At 37.7% G+C, this 22,481-nt stretch overlaps 1 protein-coding gene across 2 annotated transcripts; it reads left to right on the top strand.

The window, feature by feature from the left end:
* Window positions 1–12,454: 12,454 nt before the first annotated feature.
* On the top strand, window positions 12,455–15,067 carry LOC149151994 (uncharacterized). Of its 2 annotated transcripts, XM_089439835.1 has the most exons (3): window positions 12,455–13,555; window positions 14,575–14,715; window positions 14,838–15,067. In XM_089439835.1, the coding sequence occupies exons 2-3, from the start codon at window positions 14,652–14,654 to the stop codon at window positions 15,065–15,067; spliced, it is 294 nt and encodes a 97-aa protein (XP_089295961.1). In that variant the 5' UTR covers window positions 12,455–13,555; window positions 14,575–14,651. The 2 variants fall into 2 exon arrangements, with proteins under 2 accessions (XP_089295961.1, XP_089295960.1); XM_089439834.1 differs by lacking the exon at window positions 12,455–13,555 and having other exon boundaries at window positions 13,964–14,715.
* The last annotated feature ends 7,414 nt before the right edge of the window (window positions 15,068–22,481 follow it).

Here is a 22,481-nt window from a genome sequence, read left to right on the forward strand (position 1 = left end):
TCCTGGTTGCATCTACAATAATGGAAGGTGAAATTGTAAATGTCACCCCAGCAAGAGTCACCTTGTTGTCCCGAAGATTGGCTGAAAAAGCCTGCTGAGCTCAGGGTGGTGTTGAACTCTCTCTCCTGCTCGCAGAACTCCACACCCTAGATGCCTAAAACAAGTGACAGCCAATTGAGAGGCCTGCAATTCTCTGAGGTTTGATGGCTCTTCTTTGATAATTTTTCCTCCCTTGTGTGGTTTTCTCTGATGCCTAGTTCTATCTGTTGAATTATCACTGCCGGTGTTTTCCTCCTCCTCATAGGCTCTATCTTCTCTATCCATGTTTGCAAATTTTGAGGCTGTGTGCTCCTAGAAAAGGGATGAAGGGAGTGAGCAAGAGTGATTAGGAATAAGGGAATGGGAGATGACCTTGTGAGGTATTTGGTGGGCTAGAAAATAAATGGGAGGGTATGAGTCATGAAAATGAGGGAAAGAGGCTTGGGTCCTTTTTTGGAGTATAGCTTGTGGGATGAAGGATGAAGTGGTATAAAATGTTATGGAGTGATATAGGGGAGGGGTTTAGGGCTTCAGTGATAGGTGGTGGGAGAAATAATGGGGGTTAGGGTTTCTAGTGTGTAATTGAGGAAGAATCTAGGGTTTCTCTTTTGCCAATGTAAATTACCTTCAAACACTTCAATTGCAAATCAATGACGAGGTATAGTGAGGATACTTACTTGCTTGAGGGATGAGAGGGTGATTTTGGGAATTTTTAAGAAGCTGGAGGCTTCTTTGGCCCTTGCTGCTCAATGCGCAGCGCCTGCTACAGGCGCACAGTGCCCTCCTGAACGCGCAGTGTGGTGTTTTTTTACACTACCAGAATCGCCCTACATGCAGCGCTTAGCCTGTATGTGAAGCGCTCCGACCTGAATGCGCAACGCCACCTCCACTGCCTGAAACACGCAGTGCCAAACTCTATAAGCATAGCGCCACTTCTCCTTGTCCCAAAACTCACTCAACTTCTCCTCTTTTCTTCACCTTTTGACTCCTTCTTCACCAAATGAGAATGATGAACTGGAAAATGAAATGTGACACCTTATATAGGAGTAGATTTTGATTTTTCACTATAAAAACTCACTTTCTAATGTTTATTGACCTTTTTCAAATCTCTGTTTTTAATGCCTTTTCTTCTTTGTTCCTTTTCAGGTGGATGATGCTCAATTTGAACTGATTTTTGCAGTGTTTCTTTGTCTTGTAGCAAGGAGAGATGCATTGGTGCAGCCGGGATCATTTATTACATAAAGTGACTTAAAATTACATAAGAAATATAAATTAACTCAAAATACTTTGTTTTCACCTCAAAAACATGTTTTTTGAGGTGAAAATTACATTAGTTAAAAAGATAATTATATAGTGACTATGACTTACTAGCCATCATTCTTGATTTATTTATCATCCTCATCCCCTTGCTGCCCTTTATTTACACCTTTAAATCATGCCTTTGACCTTGGAAATGAAACCCTAAGACCTAATGAAAACATGCCCTAAGACCTAATGAAAACATGATTGCATTTTGACCATGAAACCATGACTGAATACAACCTGAAGATGGGTCAGCAAGTATACTTTATGAGGGAGAAATTAGATTTTCTGAGGAGAAGACAACCATCAGTGGATCAACTTGACATGACCTAATGAAATAATGTAAAAATTTCAGTATGGGACCCCTAAAATGAAAATGCAAAGAGAAAATTTGATCCCTTATGGAAGTATGCAGATACTGACACTAACAATCATCATTTTGTTTACTCATTATTATTAAATATAAATTTATAATATGGAAATAATTTAGTATTCTATAAATTTATCTCATTCTTTCGTTGCACAATATTAATGTCAATCTAACATCAATGAAACAATTGTATAAAATCATATACATAAACAACACGTATAAAGTCATATAAGTAACTAGTAATAAAATTGCTTTAATTCGATGGAAGAACTATCTACCCATAGGGGGATGCTATCATCATGATTGTGAGTTAAGCCTAAGCCATCGCCAACCTATCTATTACATGGAAGAACAATCTATTCATAGTGGAATGTGTTATCGGGAAAAGTTTCTATTCAGAACTGCTATATCCCACTAAGGTATGACAGCTACCTTAGAAACAAACAGAGAAAACTACTTTTGTATCTTCTTTATGAACTATAAACAAAGAGGAATAGGAAGAACCAACCTGTGTCTTGCGCTAGTCCTTTGATCCAATCTCTCTCCTCTTTGACAGCTTCCAGCTACCTGCTCCCTTACTTGCCCAGCTTCACCAAGTACCTGTAAGATCACAGAAGGAGAAAACTATACAAAGACATGGGTTTATATTCATAAATAACTTAGGATCAGATTTAAGTTAACCATACAAATGTAACAAGCATCAATGATACAAAAGCATGGAGAAGAAACTCAAATAGTTTTTATTGATATACAAGAAGATCCAGGAGGAGTTACAACCAATGATTCCTAACCCAGCATCAACCTCCCAGCAAATAAGTCCCTTCTTCACCCCCAACAAAGCATAGATCACCCAATTCTTTGATATGTGTCTCAAAACCAACAGCAATTCCTTACAATGTGCAAAATTCCAGCCTCTGGATCTCTGGAATGAGGGATCCATATATAGATGTATGCAAGGAGGATGAGTCAGCTCATGATTTGATTAGTGGCTTCTCTCTATCAGTTCTTGCTTCCACTTGGAGACTGAAAGCCTCTTACTCATCCTTGGTCGAATTCAGTGAGGCAAGTGTCATTGGAGAAGATTCTGGAAGCTTCCATTGTCTCTCCACCTCGTGGAATGACACTGCCATTTGTCATTTCCCACTCAACGCACCTTGGTAGTGCATTTAGGTGCGTTGCAACGCACCTAGCTAGTGGACTTAGGTGCTATGCAACGCACTTAGCTAGTGGAGCAGCTGAAATGATCATGTTTTGACTTATTCTGAGCAGTTTCTGGTGGAGAACTTCTGGGAGAAGTTGTAATTTGTTGACCTTGTTCCTTTAGGGGTTGGAACAACACTTTTAGGGACTTAGGAGCCCTTGGTTTACGAACATTTCATGCTTATAGCTGTAAGGCACAAAAATGTCTATAACAGTTGCTCCCTAAAGTATGAGGCCGTTTATCGGGTGAAATGCTTTATTACGAGGATCCGAAGTTCTTTCAATGATGGGAGGAGACCTGTAATAAGATACAATACAATACATTATCTTCATACTGTTTTCATGATCTAGCTGAGGCGGGCATTCCCATGCTCAGCTTTATAAATTCATTTTCATGTACACAGGACAGACAATCGTCTGATGGTAGACTGATGATTTTGATAGAGCCATCATCCTTTTGGTAGGATGATTATCTGTGCTGTAATGCTGTACATTTGAATGTCTTTATTTTCCTAAATATATATCGCAGCCCGGATGGATGAAACTAGATCCGGGGTCTTCAATCTCGTCCGATCTTCACTCGAAGTACAAGTCAATCCATGTGAAAAATGTTTTGAAGTCGAACATGGAAACACATCGCTTGATTACCAGTCAATGATGTAAACTATTAACAAGCGCGAGAGGAATCACCGATAATGATAATGACCCTCAAGGTACTGCAGTACAATTCACGTGGTGTAAATAAAGGACTTGGCGTCAAACACCACGCAAAATCTTTTGGTCGAAGTTCATTGATGTAAACCTGTCACCAGAAGTGAGAAACTTGCCATTGAGGCATGCAAGCTTCAAAGTACTGAATGGGGTGTTCCTAGACCAACTTCTTGGATAATGAGCTGATGTCGACCAGAAGTGATCCGTCACAGGAGGGCCTTAATGAATCCCACATCAATGACACGGAATGGAGGAAATGATTTTGATGGAGGTGAAAACGATCTGATGATATATGGTTCAGGGTGGCGGTCATGAAAGAATGGAGTATAATGTATGGTAGTGGGCAGAACACAGGTGGCCTTTCTGGATGACTTCTCTTGAACATATCGGCGACACTGATGTGATGGATTGGTAGCATTAACCCCAAATGTGGATGGTATGGCGAGACCATGGCGATGTGACCGGTGAATGAAACAACCCAACCCGACTCGGGCACGGAGCGGAAGTGTCATGTTCAAGAGCGACTTGCTACCAATAAAGATTCTTTGAGTTTTCTTCCCAATTTTTCCCCAATCATTGCTGACCAGTACCTCTTTATTTTTGTCAAGCTTGAGGAGGATAACATATGCTTGTTCTATAATTTTCCCTTCGGGCAAACCCATCGCTATGTTTTAACGAGCCTAGCGATACTGAAACTCGTTCCCGTCTAAAGACAAGTTTGTCGCTATTAACTTTTTTTAACGAGTTTAACGACAAAGATAACTCGGTCCTTTTCATTTTTAGAGAGTCTGAAAAGGTACGTAAAGGTAACTCCAAAATTCCTTTTTCGTCATCTAATCCCTTAATTCCGAAAAAGTATAAAACAATACAGAAGGGATGAATTTTCGATTAGCTTTAACGAGCCGAACAAAACAAGCGCTCGATCTTTTTTTGCAATAATCCCTCAGGTCCAAAAAGATTAAAATCTAGAGGAGGGATAGCACTTCCCGTCGCTTTAACGAGCTGGAAGGCCGGAACTCGGCAATCTTTTCATATTTTACGAGTCAAAAAAGAGCTTAAAGAAGACTCGTCTTTTGAGGAACGAGTGATAAAATGGGTAGCAGCTGATTCCAGGTAAGGTTTGGAATTTTCCAATCACGGCAGTGTCACAAGGATGGCTATTGAAATCACTCTTCGCAGTTGTTCCTCAAAATGGGTAAACAATCAAATGGAGGTGAATGATCGGCCAATGAAAAAGTGGAGGTGACGGTGCAAACACGACCAAGGCTTTAATGGCTGAATTACTACATTCACGGTGGTTATTTACTAGGGGGATAGTTCATTTTTTAATGAGCTTAAATGCGGGTGGAAACATTTGCTCGGTCCGGGTTTACTTTTTAACGAGCTTGAACCTCACGGTAAACACTGCTCGATTAATCCAGTCATATGATAAGAATGTCTCATATAAAAACGGCAACTTTTCGAGTGTTGCCCCACATCCTTTCTTTATGCAAGTTAGGAAACGACTAATCCAAAAAACAGATAAATAATCGCTCTTTGCTTGCACTCCAAAAGGTTTGCATGCCCCCAGGTATAAAACAGAGTTTCAAGGTTACCTCTACTTCTTTCCGCCAAAACATTCGTTTTACCGAGAGAGGTCTACCTCTTACAGGTTACCCAAAGATTGTTCTATTTACGGTGTAAACAAAACACTTCTTTGGTGATGTTTCTCGAAATAAACAAAGGTGAGCGACGATGCCCGCCAACTCACATAACTTTGACAAGAGAATCTTGTTCTAGAATAACCCCTCTTTCAATCCCGGACGGGGTACAGACTAGTCATATTCTCCTGCGGAAACCTACCCTATACCCGAAGTTTTCCTGCCGAAGCAGACCAGGACGCATGCCCCCTGGGTTTTAGTCATATCCCTCCAAATTACTCGCGCTCATTGGGAGGACGGACTGGAAATTGAGACATTTCTTGCGTGAAAAGACCATTTAGGGATGGTATATGACTATTTGCTATGCGCGATCCAGGAAATGAAAGCTGGTCCACGAGCTTGACCACTCTTCCTTCGTGCGGAAAACACATCACTCTAAAGAGTGAGGAGACAATTGCTTCCATGCAATAAATATAGTCTCGTCCAAGGAGTAGATTGTAATCTAAGGGTCCTTGAACTACCATTACGTTCATGCGAACTGTCTTCCTTCTCAATGTTATGGGCACATCGGGAAGGATCCCTAAAGGTCGACTGGTTCCTTTATCAAAGCCTGTCAGATTTCTCATCTCAGGCAAAAGTGATGGCGAACGCTTTCCAAGCAGTCGAGGAAAGGATACTCACAGAAGCCCCCTCATCTATGATGGTACCAGCCATAACCATTCTATATATTTGAACGATAATTCGAAATGGTATGCTAGCTGGTAAACTGGGTCTGCCTAGTTGATTCCAGTCGAAGGAGACAACTAGGTTGCTTGGAGGTGGGACCGAATAGACGGCCGGGTACGCCTCTGACGAACTTCCTTCCTGCGGTAAAGGAACGGGTAAATTGCCCCCATGTTCGTCGGAGTCTGTGTTTATGAAGAGAATTTGGACGGTGTCATCCTTATTCTCTTCAGTGACTGTATCATCTGAAGATGAAACTTTTGAAGGCAAGACCGGGTCAACTGTCGCCTCGACATTTTGACTTTCGTCTGGTATGGATCCAGATGGTTTATCTTCAATGATAGGCGCTTCAGCCGACCACCTGAGCGGGCCAGTTGGATTCTCAACTAGTGACGGACTCGGCAAGAGTTTTTTATATCCAAGAGGAAGTCGTAACGGTGAAACCAGACGATCATCCAAAACTCTTTTAGCTTCGTCTAAGAAGGGACAACGGTGGATGGCATGATTGCCTTCGCACAGTTTACAAGGAAATCTAGCTTTCCCTTTTTGTCCTGGGGCTTCACTTTCACTAGTTGACGGTGTGCTTTCAACATGATCATCAAAGGTTGACGACACCGGGTTGTGCAAACGAGGAGACCAGTCCCTTAGTATCCGGGGGATGCAAGGACAATCTCTATGAAAGTGGTCTCCTTTGCAAATGACACATGGCGATTTAGGCCTGGTTGGTGCAGTGTGTGGATTTTCATTAGACGACACTCGTTTTCCCCCATTCGCCTTTGGCTCCTTCTTCTTCTTCTCTTTCTTCTTCTTTTCCTTCTTCTCCTTAGGAACTTGGCTTTTAGCTTTACCAGCTCCATCAAGCGAAGAGGAAGGAAGGGAGGAAGAATTAGAGGAAGTAGAAGGCTGGTGGGCAACTTTGGACTCGTCTAATTGTTGATTTGATTGTTCAAGAATGGTGGTGTTCTGAACGACAGAGGTTGAGAAGAGCCATACAGGCAAACCAATTGTCAGTCCTGGAAGCGACAATGTGGCCATATGGGGTGCACCAACATCTCCCCAAGAGGAGAAAGGACTAGGATTTCCACCAAGGGGAATTCCTTGGTTGGTAGGCTCCATTTTCTCAACCCAAGATCAACGTAGGAAAGGGGTATGAATATTCCATTTAAAATAAATTTTAACACGCTTTGACACAACTTGTTTTTTCAGTTTTTAAGAGTCGAGAAAAAACAAAAGATGACTCTAGTCTCCTTCGATTTTTAATGAGCCTGAAGTGACAAGTGCTCAGATGGACCTTTTCCGTTAAGGAGTCTGAAAAGGAACGAAAGGGACTGCTCTGGAGGTCTAGGTAGAGGGAGTACCAAACCAATCACAAAACTACAGAATACTTTTTACGGTACGACAGTCAATCTTCCCGAATGTTGTGTTCAGTGCATTGCGATCAGTAGGGCGGCCGACACGGCTTCCTATGGATAAAGGATTTAAGCCTATAGGGGTCTCCCAATATATACTCGACGGTACGTGGGAGCACAAGTCCATACTGGCACTTATCGTCTCAAAGTGGAGGAATCACCCAACCATCAGTGAGGACAACAGTTACCAGGCTTTACGACGCCGGAATACGTCTCTAGCCTAGACCTCTAAACGTTGTGCGTTAAGTTCCAAAGCGTTGTTAGATTCATTGAATTTATTTTAAGTTGATCTTTCTTATGAAGTTTGCCTTTTGGGTTCACCACGAGATGTAGATGTAATTCCTAAAATGCAATCTAAAGATGATAAACAAACTTTTATCTCTTTTCAGCAATGAAAATCCTAGCTACTAAGGGAAAAGAAAGACACAATCTTTTCGCAAAGAGCAAAGAGCACACCGTAAATGCACTTTCCTAAATGAAGCCAAACAGACTGTCAATATGCAAATGCACATGCATGTATTTGTTTTTCACTTTCTTAGTATTGATGCTAAAAAGAAAGTTGATGTACAAATCTGAATTTGCTTTCAAGCGACAAATATAAACAAGCTTCTTTTCGAAATCAAAAGGTAGAGACGATTACGACACTATGATTTTGAAATAAATACTCGTTTCGACACTAGAAAGTCACAAATTCAAACCAAAGGCAAAAGTAAAAGCATAATCGACCATGAACAGCAAATAAACTTTCTCCTATGATCGAAATCGACACTTGCGACAGATCTAAATCAAAGGACGACAATACGACTATTATACTTTTGCAATGGAAAACTGTAAATGACTCAACAAACACATAAAAACATCTACAGTTCTTTTGTACAAATGAGGCAGAATATCAGTAAGGAAAAGGGGTTTGAAACAGTCATATACTGATCACAGGCTGCAAAAATCAGAGACAAAACTGAAAGAATGAAGCAAAGAACCTTAGCTGCACAGGGCTAGGCTGATTAGCGCACCTGTTACACAGAGAAACTGCATTGCAGCGCAGGTATCCCTCTTTGGAAGTGCGTTGAAATGCAGAACCTCTTCCCAGTGCCTGCGCTGGGGCAAAAATGAGAATTCTATCCGGGTTCTGGGTCACGGTTTGCAGTTTAATCTTTGGTTTTTGGCCGAGTAAAAGCAATCAGTAATGCACAATCAGAGGTAGATCTAAGGGGGGTCCAAGAGCTATCACAAGGGCAATTAGTTAGTCTATGAATCAGCTGTTCAAATCATAAACAGATCCAGTGAATGGATTGAAGTAGCAGATGTCTACTTTGCATTTGTCAAGGAAAATGCAGTTCGATCGCTACTTATAAGTTTATGAAATAAACAACAAGAGAAACACAAACAAACTAATTAGACACGATCCCCAGTGGAGTCTCCATTTCGTTATCGGGAAAAGTGTCTATTCATAACTGCTCTATCCCACTAAAGTGTGACAGCTACCTTAGAAACAAACAGAGAAAACTACTTGTGTATCTTCTTTATGAACTATAAACAAAGAGGAATAGGAAGAACCAACCTGTGTCTTGCGCTAGTCCTTTGATCCAATCTCTCTCCTCTTTGACAGCTTCCAGCTACCTGCTCCCTTACTTGCCCAGCTTCACCAAGTACCTGTAAGATCACAGAAGGAGAAAACTATACAAAGACATGGGTTTATATTCATAAATAACTTAGGATCAGATTTAAGTTAACCATACAAATGTAACAAGCATCAATGATACAAAAGCATGGAGAAGAAACTCAAATAGTTTTTATTGATATACAAGAAGATCCAGGAGGAGTTACAACCGATGATTCCTGACCCAGCATCAACCTCCCAGCAAAGAAGTCCCTTCTTCACCCCCAACAAAGCATAGATCACCCAATTCTCTGATATGTGTCTCAAAACCAACAGCAATTCCTTACAATGTGCAAAATTCCAGCCTCTAGATCTCTGGGATGAGGGATCCATATATAGATGTATGCAAGGAGGATGAGTCAGCTCATGATTTGATTAGTGGCTTCTCTCTGTCAGTTCTTGCTTCCACTTGGAGACTGAAAGCCTCTTACTCATCCTTGGTCGAATTCAGTGAGGCAAGTGTCATTGGAGAAGATTCTGGAAGCTTCCATTGTCTCTCCACCTCGCGAAATGACACTGCCATTTGTCATTTCCCGCTCAACGCACCCTGGTAGTGCATTTAGGTGCGTTGCAATGCACCTAGCTAGTGGACTTAGGTGCTATGCAACGCACTTAGCTAGTGGAGCAGCTGAAATGATCATTTTTTGACTTATTCTGAGCAGTTTCTGGTGGAGAACTTCTGGGAGAAGCTGTAATTTGTTGACCTTGTTCCTTTAGGGGTTGGAACAACACTTTTAGGGACTTAGGAGCCCTTGGTTTACGGACATTTCATGCTTATAGCTGTAAGGCACAAAAATGTCTATAACAGAATGGTATCACTAGGAATGTGAGAAGTTTGATCAAGCTTGGACACTCCTCTAGATAGTTCAATTACCATAAAAGTGACTTCCATCATGAATCCCTCCCTATTAAATTTAAACTTGAGACCTAATAAAAAATAGACCCCACTCAAAGTAACTAGTTTACACTTCATAAATAAATTCCACTTATATTTAAAATAAAAATAATTATGTTAAAAATTCTACACATCAAATTCCATATAAATTAAAAAAATAATATTATATTTATAAAATCATATAAATTCACATTAACGATTACTACACATAACATCACATACAAACATATATATTATGAACAATAAATTATATATATATATATATATATATAAAAGAAATAGAATATTAATCCACAAATTCAAATACGTGATAATTGTAACCCTTCCAACAATTAAAATAACTAATGTACTAATAAATAATAAAAGTTGTCTCCATACACTCAAAAACATCGAGCTATATAGTTTCATAAGTACATGAAAATCATCTGCATCTATTTATGCATATATCCCAAAATCTATTCTATAAAACTTAATTCTTTCTCTTTCAAAAATTTACATCAATCTAGATTTTATTTATGTAACCTTAATAATATTTACAACCTTGTTATATGGATTTAATATTTTCAATTTTTTAAAATTTAGGTTTTTTTTCAATAAAATTATTTATATAAGAATTATGGTTAACAATATATTATATTGTTTTGGACATTATTTTGAGTGTTGTTTATCGATGTTACATAATCGTTTGGACAACAGTTTTTGTTGGAATGATGATTTTTGTTTTTTTTTAATCACAATGGTGGAGTGTTTGAGTCAGTTTTTATAATAGTGGAAATAGATTCAGCATCATCAAGCACCCCCTGGCACCCAAAATCCTGAAATTTGAGAACTGTAACCTATATTTTCAAAAATTTCTGCCATATTTTATCATAATCTTGTCAAATTTCCATTATTTTCTAAACTAATTTATAGATTTTTTAAACTACACTATTATTTTTTATTAAAATCCATACCAATTTTAATTTAAATTTAATTTTCTACCTAATTTTAAATTTAATTAAATAAGACTTTTTATAAAGAACAAAAATTCAACCGCTATTAAAATTTAAACCTAAAAAATAAGTAATTATAAAAAAATATTCAAATAAAATAAAACAAATTATTTTATAAATAATTTTTTAAACATTATTTTATAAATAATTTTTTCTTAATTTTTAAATCATCACAGATTTAGTAATAAAAAAAACCTTCTCGGTTATTATATAAAAAAATCAAATGACATTTAAATTTTTTTGCGTAAATACATCAACAATATCATATGATATGTTAGTTATATATTTATTTATTTATATATATCTATATATATATATATATATATATATATATATATAACTAATTTTTAATAGAAATATAGAGTACTTGCATACAAATAAGAAAAACACTAATATTTTTACGTCGTAAGGCGTTCCCCTCTAAAATGAACTCCCCCAAATGCCTTTCTGTCTTAATCGTAGCCGTTAGATCTTTTGTTAGATGATTGAACAAAAATCAGCCGTCTAATTTAATAAGAAAAATGTTTTAAAACATTAAAAAACCTTAAAAAAACGTAGGGCGCTTTAGGTCCATTGGTTCGGCTCTTGGAATCCGGGAGCTCGTTGTGTAAAGAAAAGGCTGCGGCGGCCATTGGAGGGCTAACGAGCAATGCAGAAAATGCTTATGGTGGAATTGAGGCTTATGGTGGGGTTTCAGTTCTGATTCATATTTGCAAATCGGGAACCTCGGCTGCACAGGCCATGGCTGTAGGGGCGCTAAAGAATGTGGCTGCTGTGGAAGAGACAAGGAAAACGATGGCGGAAGAAGGGGCGATTACTATTCTGCTCAATCTGGTTTCTTCTGGTATGCCGTCTGCGCAAGAAAATGCAATAGAGTGCCTGCATGCAATGGCTTCCCAAGATGATAAAATGCGTCAGTTGATTGCCAAAGAAGGCGGAATTCAAACCTTGTTACGTCTTTTAGAAGAACCCACTACGCCCAAATCACAGGAGCTCCTTGTTTAGGCTCTTAACTGCAAGTGAAAGACTCCATCGGATTTGAAATCGGGAGATAAGTTTTACGAGTTGATTTTTTCCAAGTTCTAGGTTAAGTGGTAATATGCAATTGAATTTGTTGGTGACTCCCATAGCTCACCACCATACCAGCTCTGTGTTGTGTTCTGTTAAACGTGTATAAAATTCTAACTTATTTGGTGGTTGTGGATAGATGCATTGTTTTGTTTATTTATTTATTTATTTATTTCCTTCCAATTTAGGGTACATAATCTTGCCTGGGATTTGGGTTACATATTCTTGGAGCTACCAAGCCTGGTACATAGTCTTGTGTGGGATTGTGGGATTGGAGCGAAGCCTAGGGTACATAGTCTTGACTGGGATTAGAGTGTCCAAACCTCCGCACTTAAGGGTTGAACCACATACTTGGACTGTACCACGTACTTGGACTTTTTGTTTAGGAATTTATGAATGTACTGCAATAGATATTGGCAAATCATTAAACAAAACTAAAGAGGTTTTCCACTTGATTATGTCCTCTAAGGGGTTTGAACATGGATCTCATTTCTGAGAACCTAAGATTGTGCTTGGCCATCAGTATACCCAAATTTCCTACCCCTTACCTACACCTGCAATTGGGGTATTGTGCATGAGCTCTTGATCTAGTTTGTAGCTCATTACAATCTTCTTTCAGGGCAATCGGACATGCCAATATTGCATGAGCCCTTGCTCTTACATCTAGCTTATTACAATCCCTTGTCAAGGCAATCAATCAGATATGCCAACATTGCATGAGCTCTTGTTCTTATATCTGGCTTATTTCAATCTCTTGAGGCAATCCAATATGCTAACACTGAGTAGTTGGAGAATCTAAAACAAACATTTATAAGAGAGTGACCATCAGTATTACTTGCTAAACGCCAGTAGATTTGTGAAGTAAAGATACTTGTAAACAGATTTCGTATCCATGACCAGATATTCTTATGAAGGATGCGCCTCCAGAAAACATGCCCAACATGCGTTAAGTTCCCACAATAGCTGCAATATTAGGGTTTGTTAATCTGTTTTCTGGACCCTGCCTTTATTTGGTAGAGTCATGTACAAAATGAACCAGTTAAGGTGCCCCGTTTTTAAGGAATCCTGGATATCCTGAATAGTTTGCACTTTTTGTGCTATGTTATGTTTGTCAATGATTGAAAAACCACCTTCAATTATGTTTGCTTTCGATAGAAACATTGAGGATCATCTTCTCGATCAAGTCTTGTGTAATGTGCAAGACTAATCTTTGTGGGGAAATCACCGTTGTACACTATGATCCTTTAGAGCCTTTCAGGATTTTAGACTCTCTTTCAAAATGTTGGTATTTATATCGGGGCCTACCTTCTAAAGAGTGGTTGTTACCGACGGAGTCACAGATGAGGCTTTCCCTCATTGCACAGTCCAGTTGAGACCATCTGGCGTTTATTCTGGAGCTGCAGATCTACATGTGCCACAATGGGGATTTCATTTGGATTACCTGGAGATGCATATTTTTCAGTGATGTCCACTGGATTGGTGATGACTATTCATTTGAACTACTTCACTTTAGAGGGTTCGGCACTGCATACAAGTTATAGACTCTGTATGTATTGTGGAAACTTTGCTGTAAAGTACCGATTTTGTTTCCTCTGTTCTTCTCTTTACAGAGAGAGGCTAAACTTGTCTTGTATATTGAGACAGGTGCTCAAGAGTTCCAGTTTTAGTCCTGTTGATTCTGGAACAGAGCAATAAGCCCAATCTTAGTCTAGTTTTCTATTCTTTAAAGACACTATAAATCTCCAAATTAAATTATCATAATAATATAATTTTAAGGTCAAGGCCTATTCAGATATCAATTATTTGAATAATTATAGGAATGATATCATTTTAAGGCCAAGTCCTAGTCAGAGGCTGAATTAACAGATGAAATCCCTTTGTTTATGGGACAAGAGATGACCTCTGTGCAGTGATGATTTGACTACATAGTCTATGCAGGTGTACATACTTTACCCTCGCTAGACTCAAATTGGCCTAGTCAGACACCAAATTAATGGATGAAATCCCTATCACCTATGCACAGTGATAATTTGAGTCTATGCTGGTTTACATAACCTCCCCCACTAGACTCAAACTTGTGATCTCGAAAGACAGAACACATGTTCTTAACTGATAGGTCCTCTCTAGAGAGTAGTTGCCACTCCTTGATAGTATGAGATTTCTTTGCTCCTGGTTATATCTTTCCTGAGAAACCAAATTTGTTCTCAAAGGACAGAACACATGATCTTAATTGATAGGTCCACTCTATAGAGTAGCTGCCACTCCTTGATAGTATGAGAGTTCTTTGCTCCTGGTTATATCTTTCCTGAGAAACCAAATTTGTTCTAGGTACTGTCTTCTGTCTAAACTTGCAAATATGTCTTGGGGTTTTAGTTTGTGTATTTGAATTTCTAAGTGCGAATATAGTGAGAATTATGCAGTGGATCATGATCGGTTCAAACTGACGTATTGGGATTTTCCTAAACAAATGCTGTAAACTTCATAAGATAGAATTAATGGCAAAATTTCTATGTGCAATGTGCAAGCAAGAACACATACTAAACAATTTGTAGACTTGGATTGCAGGTCATTGGAGATATTCATTGGTTGTTAACCAAAAAAGAAAAGTCTCATTTTTGTGTTCTGAACTGAAGCCCTAGAGTATGTGGATAACTGCGGAATTTCTTTGTAAGAATATCCTGAAAAAGTTCTATCCAAGAAAAGCTGGTACAATGAAATTAAAGCCTTGTGGTTCTTGAAAATGTCAAATTAGATTTCCCAGTTGTGGAGTTAATATCTTCCAAAATTTAGGAACCTGACTACATTCATATTGCATGTCTGTATTGCAGAATGGCTCGTTCAGCAGAACCAGCCGACAAAGGTGTATTTCAAACCCAGTTCAAAATATCATGTGAAAGAACCGCATGTGAACGGAAAGGAAGCCAGTATATCTGAGAAGCAAAGCTCAAGGCAGCTGGCTGTGGCCTTTAGTAAGCCGCCTATGCCTCCCCTGTTTGGTCCCTTATTTGTCTTCTCTATTCTGGAGACGCTACTTCATACAGAGAAGAAAAACGAATGATTTTCTATCCTTCTATTTGACTGCAATGGCCCCAAATGCAGCCAACATAAATAATGTATATAGAGTTCAGCTTATTGCATAGATATCGATGAGGAACACCTTATTAATTTCTATATGAATCTGTATGTTCTTGAGGGGAGGATCTTGCTTGCTAATGAATATTCTAGTCACAGAAACAAACATTGCAATGGGGTTTGTCTTTCTAAGTCTTGAGTTTAGAGCGAGATGTAAATGTAACTGTACCTTGCATACATTAGTTTCAATAAATAAAAAAACAATGATAACTACAGGATTGTAAAGAAGAATAATGTGAAGAGCGTTAAAATTTTAACGCAGAAGTGCTAGGGTAGCTAGGATAGACAGAGTCGTCCGGTTACAAACATGCCCATGCATTTGGTGTGGCTCTCTAGTTTTGCAATTGAAGTTCTGTAAAGCTATCATAGGTGATAGCCATTACCAACAAAAGAGAAAGGTCACTTTGGGAGGAAGAGCTTTAGGATCCTAATGTTGGACCTAGTCTCCCAAAGAGTTCACATACACTTAAAAATGTACAAATCTTCCACATCGTGGCAGAAAGTATCTTGAACAACTGGTTGACACTTTATCTTGAGAAGAGGTTGAGTTGAATGAGCCTCTTCGACAACTATGTTTATTAGGATTTTTTTGTTGATTGTGGAAATCCTGTATCTTCATATGATATAGGTATTTCCTCTGTTCACCAGGGCTGAGTTTGGCAATGTGAAAAATGAGGCAAAGATGCGAGGCCAAATTTCCATAGTGTGTTTATTTTCTGTACATTGGTGCCAAGTTCCATCCTGTGACGGTGTCCTGTATGCTGAAATATGCATTTGTTCCTCTATAACTCCAAAATTAATAGATGAAAATAATAAAGGATTCCCGAGTTGAACAGTTGCGCTGTATTCTACGTAAAGCCTAACCCTCTTTGTGAGGAGGGGGGACTAATTAGTGCTTTCAACCTATTGTATTTTTCTTTAACAATTTCATATTGCCACTTAGCAAGAGTTGTTAGATTGAGTTACGCTGGGCAGACATTTATAAATTGTACTTCCAATTTTTATATGCAAAGGCATCGGTCTTAGTAGTAAACCTGGAATTGATCAGGGCAGCGGTATTGATAGTGGTGCTGGAATTTTTATGGTTGTTGTTGGTAATAGGTGAATTCACAATTATATTTGAAATCAATTACATGTTTACAAGATTTAAAGTCAATATTTATCAAGGCATTATATCTCATCATCATCTCACAAATGAGAATTTGGACAAAAAATAATCCATGACACCCCAGTTGACTGATAGTAAAACTAGAATTAACATCAGTGTTCTATGCATCTAGATTTTATCTTGAAATCACGACTGATAGTAAAACTAGAATTAACATCAGTGTTCTAAGAAAAAAAAGTAAGTGCATTAAGGACTAAGGTTGCTTCCACGCATGGAAAATCCTACAAACATAAAGATGGTTTTGTACTGGTTTACTAAGCCCTAAGAGTTAATGACAGTATACTTGTTGATTTTAAATGTCCACCTAACAATGCATTTTATAACAAAATGGAGCTGTATTTCATATTGAAAAACTCTTCTTAAAGTAGCTTATATGTAATGCCTTGCTCTATCATCTCTAAAACATCTACCAAACAGTGATTTGCTCTATCAGCTCTAAAACATATACCAAACAGTGCCTTGCTCTATCAGCTCTAAAACATATACCAAACAATGCCTTACTATATCACCTGTAAAACATCTAGCAAATATTGAGCCACTTTTGGCAATGTTGTGATACACATTTCCAATTCAACATTGCTTATCATCATCAAAGGCCAGGTAAAAAGAATAAATGAACAAGGATGTAGTCTAATGCGAATATTTTTTTGGTCCTTTTCACCAGAATCTAGTAATACAATTCTTGGTGAGATCACAATATTCTGTCATTTAAATTGTAATTTTAAATGCAAAAATGGATTTAGCACCGTAGAAAGTCTTTAGAAAACATATGTTGTGTAGACTCAACAACTTGAAACTACATTTTTTGAGATTTCTGACAGGATTTTAAGAAAAAACTACTAGAATATCTACACGAAAAAAAGACTAAAAAGTCACCTTGTTAGCCTACGACCTGTATAACAATTTCTAATCAAACATCAACCAAAGAAATGGGACTCGATGCTTCCTCATGCCTCTATTCACCAAAGTTTCAAGGGAAAAAATGCAGGGGATGACTGGGGGCAATTATAAGCCACTCCATTAAATGTTATGACTTTTGTTTCTATGCTTTAAGGGATTTGGGAGAGTGAGGTCTTTTAATGGGAAAAGGTGGCTTCAAGTAAAATATAAGTTAAAATAATAAGCATTTTAATGATGGCTTCATTCCACCAGAGTTTAAGCTTCTCCAATAACATATCCATACTGATATGTGTGCTTATGCTTACAAAAAATAGTAAGACCTGCAAATCCTTCAAAACTCTGGCCGAATAAATACACCACTAATAACCTCACAATCAAGAAAATCTTGCTCATCTTAACTAGTGGTTGATTAAAAAACATTCTTTTAACAAAATCCCATTATAGCCATTTGGCAAGGACAAACCCCTGACATTTGGGACGTCCCATAGACGGTCTTCCATCATAGGAGGCATATCCAAGGAATCCATTAACAACAAACGACACTAAAAATGACCCTACCCTGTTTCCCTGTCTGTAGTGGCACAAGAAAAGCATCCCCATGGCACCCTACAAACTTGAGTAGGGTTCTGCCAGCTCTAAATTGGACTCCAGTTAATGGGCTTGATTGTTTTCATGGGGCAGATAGAGAGAAAGTGACAGAAAACAATTTGATCAGAAAATCCTTGATCATTGAGAACTTTGTAACCATCTTTGTTTGACTGAAATTATGTGTTTTGTTTTACCATAAAATGCTTAGGGTGCCAGTGTGTTATTGAAGAACACGATAAATCTATTGTGGATGTAGCAAGCCATGGCGGTTTTATCTGCTACACACGCGGACCTCAAGTCCCTTATTATAGATCTCAAATTTCCTACAGCAGAATGGGATGAGAAATGGATGGACGAATACCTGGATGACACTGTAAAGCTTTTAGACATTTGCCTTGCATTAGATGTCGAAATTTCAAAGCTGGGATGAGAAATGGATGGACGAATACCTGGATGACACTGTAAAGCTTTTAGACATTTGCCTTGCATTAAATGTCGAAATTTCAAAGCTTGAATATTTCCAGCTTCTTGTTCATTATGCTTTGCATTTGCTGGACTTTTCAGATGGCGTTTGGTCTAACGACAAGCTCTTCCGTGGCAAGACTGAATCTCGAAGTATTTGTGAATCTCGAAGTATGTGTGGAGCTATGACTGGAAGAAGGCGACTGTTACTCAGCCAGGTATGCTGCATTTACTTTTGCATGAATATGTAGTACTATTTTAGTGTGGCTATGATAAAAAATAAAGTAAAATAAAAACAAACAGGATTATATATTAAGTATATTAACAGCATATAAAACAGAAAAGCAATGCCCATAACCATTAAATTTCTTCAATGAGATTAACCCGAAAGTTATTTCTACCATCTTTACTTTCCATATTCACCTTGAGCTTTGAGAGCTTCTCCATATTAAAGGCAGGCGCAAACATTCGGTGTTGGTAAGACCATTGTTCACCATTAACAACAAACGCACTTCTCCCAACCACAACAAACAACATTTTCTGGTCCAGAGGAGACTTTCCACAGTAATTCACGTGCTTGGAAGATAGAAATTGCCGGATCAATTCTGCATCAGGTCAGAACAATTCTCAGTTCGTAACCAAATTAGATCACAAACTTCTCACCTACAAAAAGTAATTGAATTTCAAATCTATAATTGCAACAAATAAATAAACCAATAATCCATAAGCAACATATGCCATAAAAATTACTTGTGATAGTATCATATTTCCTGGACCACTCAACCATATAAGGGAAAGCACTCTTTCTGAAATCGTGATGTATAAAGGCCATGTTTGTGCACAACTCCTTCTATATCTTTCTCGCAATATCCAATAGATTTTCAATCATAAATTGTGGGGTAAGGCCCTTAAATCCCTGTTTTTTCTACGATTGGAATCACTGAATCTGTATCTCCACTGCATACCAACAAAACAATATCGAATTTTCTGTAGTAGATTTTATGATGGAAGATAATAGCAAAAGTCCAATCAGAAACATTCTCATTGTTCTAAGTGCCATGTTCTGATTAAAAGAAATGATATGCACGGTGAGTTGTGACCTGAACATCCAAATGCGTAGTCCAATGTTTATGAGCTCTAGGTAAATTGGCAACATAGATCTAGGGGAGTCTCCCCAGTGAGCAGAAACTTCATCACATAATAAAGCAAACAGACCATATTGATGAATGAAGGTCCTTTATAAATGCAAAAGAAGCAGCACCAGATAAAAAAAAAGTTACCATTTTAATAATAAAACCACAGACCTACAAGTAGTCCAGTTATAAGGAATTCCTGTAACATTGGCATGAAGAGCCTTTTGTACTTCAGGTAGATTGAAATAAATTTAGGAATGCTTTTTAGTGCAAGGATCATACTCCACAAACAGATGCCTCCATGGCTGCAACAAAATGCCTTTGTGAGAAAGAGAATGCAGTAGTGCTCTTATAGCTGATCTGATTATCCCCATCTAGAGGTGATGGATACCAGTCATTTAAATTCACCATGCAACAAATTGTGGACCTCAATGGCACGCAAGAATGTGTTTAATTTGAGAAAAAATGACCTCAATCATCTAGTCTGGTCTTTATTTTACAGTTTACCATGTCAATGGGGAAGAGACTACCAAATGCAAAAGATATAGCATTGGAATTTAAGCATACCTTCAAACTGATAAGCTGGCATATAGAGTGCTTAATGTATCTAATATTCTTACACATATTTTTCTCTGGTCTTTATTTTACAGTTTACCATGTCAATGGGAAAGAGACTACCAAATGCAAAAGATACAAAATTGGACTTTAAGCATACCTTCAAACTGATCTGCTGGGATATACAATGCTTAATGTATATAATATACTTACATATCTTTTTCTCTGTTGTTTTCTATATGTTCCAGTACTGTTCAAACAAGGACGGGTGTAGATACTGTATGGATCAATATTCCCCATTTCCACATCGGCACGATCTAATACCATATTACATAGAGCTGATGGATGCACAAAAGATGAAAAGTCACAGTGAATATTGGGCAACCGGTAGGTGTTGTCTGATATCAAACCATGAGACCACATAAATTCAAAAATCCCTACAAGATCATGGAAATCGTCTGTAAGTGCATTTCCCACCTGCAAGAACCATGATTTTCCGGATGTTAAAACACAATATAGAAATATAATCACCCCTTTTCATTCTATATGATCCTATTTAGAACAAATGATTTATTGCCATCTGTCGTCCATTTCAAGTGTTGCTCGTTATATTTTAATGCCCATACATTCATAATGACAGTATAGGGTCTTACCATATATCCTTTCAGATTAATGGCTGGATTTTCAAGGTCCTTGTTGTGTCTGTAGATGACTTGAGCTAACTAAGGAACATAATGGCTTGGAAAAAACAATATTGGAGAAAAATCCATTCAGGTTAATTCAGCTATGTTATGGGATGGATCCAAACTTGTATTGGTAATGAAGGAAACATCCTCTAAACTCTACTCAAGATCAGAAAAAGCTCAAAATCTTAATTCAACAGTGTCTTCATAAAAAACTCAATCAACCAGAACTTGCATCATTCAAGGTCAAATTAGGTCGTATTAGTAGACATCTAGAACCACAAAATATAGTCAAACTCCTTCCATCCATGTCTAACTTTCATACAAAAGCATACCTTCGATTCTTAGTGATGGCATAAAAATGAGTGTGCTTTTTGTGATAAGTTAAAAATCATTACTAAATAGTCTTTATAAATTAGATATTTATGGACAATTATTATTTTAGTTTCCTCAGAAGACAAAAATATTTGCCTCAGTGCACCCATAGACAAGAAAAAGAGAAGAGTTATCTACTTAGTGGCTTGGATATTGTTTACCTTAATGCAAAATGTCAAAAATTGGAAGAAAGGAACTTATTGTTTGTGCGTTCAATGTACAATGTGTCTTTTTTGATGTGGTTTTGCTCCAAGTGGTAACCAAGCTCATGTCATGCGTTTGGGAGGATTTTATATTGTTTTAGAGAACATATATTGGAATTTATGTAAGGATTTTCTAGCAAAATACCACCAAAGACAATGAAAGAAGCAGCAAAAAAAGTAAGTGCATTAAGGACCGAGGTTGCTTCCACGCATGGAAAATCCTATAAACATAAAGATGGTTTTGTATTGGTTTACTAAGCCCTAAGAGTTAATGACAGTATACTTGTTGATCTTAAATGTCCATCTAACAATGCATTTCATAACAAAATGGAGCTGTATTTCATATTGAAAAACTCCTCTTAAAGTAGCTTATATGTAATGCCTTGCTCTATGACCTCTAAAACATCTACCAAACAGTGATTTGCTCTATCAGCTCTAAAACATATACCAAACAGTGCCTTGCTCTATCACCTCTAAAACTTATACTAAACAATGCCTTACTCTATCACCTATAAAACATCTAGCAAATATTGAGCCACTTTTGGCAATGTTGTGATACACATTTCCAATTCAACATTGCTTATCATCATCAAAGGCCAGGTAAAAAGAATAGATGAATAAGGGTGTAGTCTGACATTGTCGATGGAACAGAGAAAGTGGAACATATCAGAATTGCTATACAAGAATTACAACAAAGTGCACAATTGCTTGCCCAGGGGTTAGATCCTCTCTCTAAACAGGTTAATGACTTCTTTCATGTTATTTTGAGTGGAAGGAATGCATTGCTTGATAGTTTCAGGTTATCCGCAGAAGGCACACCCATCAGAGATGATCAGTCATGAATATATCAGTAATGCTGACCAGCATGAAATGTTTCTTGGTTTAGAGTTTCTTAGGGTTTTTCATTTTCTTGGTTTAGGGTTTCTTAGGGTGGTTCATTTTTTTTGGCTTAGGTATGGAACTCAAAAAGTTTCAGGGTTTTTCCAGTTTATGATCTCGAAAAAAATCAGTTAATCTGTTACTTGTGCTCTTTGATGGAAGTTTTGTAATGCATGACTGAAGAATACACGGTGAGAGAAAAATACACATTATGCTATTTGAGGAATGTTTTTCGCTTGTTGAACTTATGGTATTAAATTTATCACATTAACACTTTACAACAATGAACTACCAATATTCATGATGAAAATAGCAATATGGAAGATTTTTCTGCATAATGAAAAAGGCAATATGGGAGATTCCAATCACGTTCCAAGGCATTTTTTAAAATGTG

This window comes from Pinus tabuliformis, chromosome 9, assembly GCF_031772625.1.
Source record: "Pinus tabuliformis cultivar Carrire ecotype Pingquan chromosome 9, CPIR1, whole genome shotgun sequence".
Lineage (NCBI taxonomy): Eukaryota > Viridiplantae > Streptophyta > Pinopsida > Pinales > Pinaceae > Pinus > Pinus tabuliformis.